The 3939-nt window shown below is 50.7% G+C and overlaps 1 protein-coding gene across 1 annotated transcript in view; it reads right to left on the bottom strand.

The window, feature by feature from the left end:
• Positions 1 to 2233, bottom strand: part of SUMO2 (small ubiquitin like modifier 2) — a 6544-nt gene extending 4311 nt beyond the window's left edge. The window contains exons 1-2 of the mRNA XM_017535727.2: positions 2045 to 2233; positions 265 to 396 (exon numbers count right to left, since the gene is read on the bottom strand). Coding sequence (XP_017391216.1) covers positions 265 to 396; positions 2045 to 2065 — 153 coding nt within the window. The 5' untranslated portion in view covers positions 2066 to 2233. The remainder of the gene's footprint in view (positions 1 to 264; positions 397 to 2044) is intronic.
• Between the last annotated feature and the right edge of the window lie 1706 nt (positions 2234 to 3939).

Consider the following 3939-nt stretch of genomic DNA (forward strand, 5'->3'; position numbering starts at 1 on the left):
AAAAAAAAAAAGTATTGTAAATATAATTTGATGCATTTCTGGCACAGGACAGAACCACATATAATACTAACCAAATCATCCTAAGGGTTTTCATGAGCAATCGATATACCAAGTGTGCAAGAAAACTGATATGCCAAGTATAAGTGCATATTCATCCCATCAGAAAGTCATTGTAGTAGTATGCTAATCTAGTTTTTGTATCCATGAAAATAAGATTTTTAAAAATAGTTTTCTTCAGTGGAAGTACACATATGAATTCCTCACCTGTCGTTCACAATAGGCTTTCATTAGTTTACTAAGTGGTGTATGCCTCTTAATCTTAAACTGCACCACAGAACCATCCTGCCCCGCCACTTTCAAATTAATATGATCGTTGTTCTCAGTCTTGACTCCTTCCTGTTAAAAGAAAAATAAAAGTATAATTTGGGAAATGTGATCAACAAGCATGTTTTATAAAGCAGCAGCAGCCCCAGTTGCTTCAAAAATCAACAGGTTTCTCATACCGTATGCTAAAACGGCATACAGCTGTTTTCAGCTGCTGAAATCAATGTGAAAGAGGAAAAATCCTGCAGCAGCGAAAGTATCAGATGGCTGTCACAGATACAGAAAAGCCTACATGCAATACTATCAGTAGCAACAATATATGTTTAAAGTTGGGTCCTATTCAGTGTATTGCAACGTTTTCTTAAAGCTAAATTTTCTAAAATGACATACTTTATATCACTCCCAAAATATATATATCTCCCCACCAAAAAAGTTAAAAATAAGAGTCCTTTCTCTTTTCTAAGCACTTTAAGTACAACTGCAAGAAACAAAACAATAAATCTAGAGCCTGCCATTCAAAACTCATTACCGTTCAAGTTACCAAACTCGGTTTAATAACCTAAATCCACACACACACACACACACACACACACACACACACACACACACACAAACAAAAAAACAACCGAAGAAGATCCTGATTTCCCCCGGAACAGGAGTAACACTCAGGACCACGGTCAACGTTCTCCTCTATTAGCAGCTTCATTTTTATTTTCGGTTAAGAGCACTTATTCTCCCCTCCCCTTTGTTGTCATGGGTCAAATACACAGTTTTATTCTAAGTGTTTCTTGTAGATTTCGACCTAACCTGAAGTTGTCCAAAATCGAGTGTAGAAGGAATTCTGTAGCCCTAAATCGCTCCAGAAAGTAAAGGCGCGGGAGGCGGGGGGTGTCACCAACTAAAAACAGCAAGTCCCGTGTGCCCTGATGATGGGTGTCCCCTGTCCTCCTGGGAAGTCTCCGGGTGCCTCAAAAGCCGCGTTCAAAAGTTAAGCCCCACAAAGTCTCTCTGCTCGTACCTGTGCCTCCAACTTCATGAAACCACATGGTCTTCGCGGATTAGGGGTTTGTTGGCACTGAGGGAAAAGTCGCTCCCCCTCCCCCCTCGGGCCCCTGATGCCGTTAAAGTGGGAAATACTCCAAGGGAATCCCCCAATCCCCAGGTCCAGGACGGCGGCCAGCGGGCATCCAGGATCCTACCCATCAGCAGCCCATTGATTCGCCCAGAACTCTCGCCCCGCCGCCGCGGCACCGGGCAGGGGTCCCCAGATGCCCGCGGCCCCCACCCCTAAGAGGTGAAGCCCCGAGCCCAGAGGACTCCCCGCCGCTTCTGAGACTGCAACACCCGACGCGAAGTCCGCGGAGGGTGGAGACCCCGCGCGACCTAACGCCCCTCCTAAAGCGCGGCGGGTAGCCGGGCCGAGAAGCCGGGCTCAGAGCTGGTGGGCCCGCGGGCGTCCGCGATCTGCCCGCCCAACTCGCGCCCCGCGCGCACTCGGAGGCCGCTGGGGGCGGGGGAGGGCGGCGGGGCCTCCTCCAGCGCGGGAGGGAGGAAGAGAGGGAGGGAGAAAAATGGCGCGGAGCGCCGGGGCCTGAGCCGCGGCCGGCCCCGTGGGGGGCCCGGGAAGGCACAGGGAACCAGCGGCGGGCTCCGGCCGGACCCCGGCCCGCGCCGTAACCCCGGCCGCGCGTCGAGGCGAAGAGGCCGGCGCCGAGCTCACCTTGGGCTTTTCGTCGGCCATGGCGAGCGCCGGAGTCTCCTCAGCTGCCGCTTCACAAAAGAGGTACCAGGTCCGCACCAAACGAGCACACAAGCAGCACCAGGAGCGGCAGAAGAAGGAGGCGGCAGCGGTGGACGAGGGAGAGGGCGCGCGCACGTCGTGCGCTCCCTCCCCCCACCCTACGTGCGCGAGCACGAGCCGCCGGGGCCTCCCATTGGCTGCCGCCTCGCGGGAGCGCGCAATGCTTACATAACCACCCCCACCCCCCGCCCCACGCCACCGCGTCCTGGGCCAGGCGCCCGCTCAGCCGGCGGGAAGAGACGCGGACACGCGCACCCGGCCCGCCGCGGGGGCGCGCCTAGCTCTGGGCGGGGCTGTATTGTCCTCCTTCGTGGTGGAGCATAATCAAAATGGCTTCCAGCTGGTCCTTGGTGGGAACGAGTAGGCTCTAGGCCTTAGACGTGAGCCATAGGCCAGGGAAGACAGACTGACTAAAGGAGGAAGAGAGATCCTAAATCAAAGCCCCAGCATGCGGTTCTGGAAAAATCTCTCTCCTTCAGTGGACCAGCAGCCCTCCCATGGTTAGAGGAACATCATACTTCCACTCAGTCAGCCTCAACCTGATTCCAACCCGACTCTTGCCTCAAGTACAATGTCTTACTTTTTTTATTTTTTATTTTGTTTGACAGAGTCTCGCTCTGTCGCCCATGCTGGAGTGCAGTGGCCTGATCTCAGCTCACTGCAACCTCCACCTCCTGGGTTCAAGTGATTCTCCTCCTGGGTTCAAGTGATTCAGCCTCCCCAAGTAGCTGGGACTACATGTGTGTGCCACCACGCCCGGCTAATTTTTTGTATTTTTAGTAGAGATAGGGTTTCATCGTGTTAGCCAGGATGGTTTCGATGTCCTGACCTTGTGATCTGCCCAACTCGGACTCCCAAAGTGCTGGGATTACAGGTGTGAGCCACCGCGCCCGGCCTGCAGTGTCTTCTCTCCTGCTGGTAACCCTAGACTTTGACTAGCTGGGAGAAAATATGCATGTATTCATTGAATGAACTCCTTACTCATGGCCTATCTTCTGAGAGGAAACAATCCATAAGCAAGAACTACTCAACAACTGAGCTTCCAGCCAATTCATCTTTTCCTCCTGTCATGCAGCTAAAACCTAGACATGTGTCCCTTCTGTCTGAAGAACAACCGCTATGCGTGTGCACTGGTTTCTGCCTTGTTCCTCCCCGTGGGCTTTATAATTTCCTTTTGTCCCTGAATTTTCTTCCTCTCCTCCGTTAGCATAGAAAAAAAAAAAAGCTTTCAATTCTATTAAGTTACCATCCTATCTCTCTCCATTCTTGGCAAAACAGCTTGAAAAAATGTCCCTGCCAGCTGTCTCCAACCCCTCCCCTCCCACTCACTCCTCAACCCACAGCAATCTGGTGCTGTCCCCAAAGTTCCACTAAAACTGCTCTCCACAAGGTCACCGCAGACTTCTTTGCTGAAGCCAGTATGTTTTCCAGTTTGTCACTCCTTCTCTTGAACTTTGCAGGAGGTAAGGTTTCCTCTCACTAGCCTGTCCTTTGTTCTTTCTGTAATTTTTTTTTTCTTACTCAGTCCTTCCCTTGACTGTTCCTTAGGGTTTTCTTCAAGATCCTTTTACCACTCTATTCCTTTTCCGAGGATGATTTCACCCACTTTTGTTACTGTCTATTTGCTAATGATCCTCCAATCTATTCTTTCTAGTCCATATCTTTCTTCTGAGTTTTCAGTTGATTTCTAAACATCTCCACTTGGATGTCCCAGAGGCACCTCAAACTCAGCAACTCTCAACTAAAACGCCTCACTTTACCTACCTCAGGGGTCCTTCTTCCTGAACTACCGCTTTTTTTTTTTTTTTTTTTTT

This window comes from Cebus imitator, unplaced genomic scaffold (genome assembly GCF_001604975.1).
Source record: "Cebus imitator isolate Cc_AM_T3 unplaced genomic scaffold, Cebus_imitator-1.0 Scaffold93, whole genome shotgun sequence".
NCBI lineage: Eukaryota > Metazoa > Chordata > Mammalia > Primates > Cebidae > Cebus > Cebus imitator.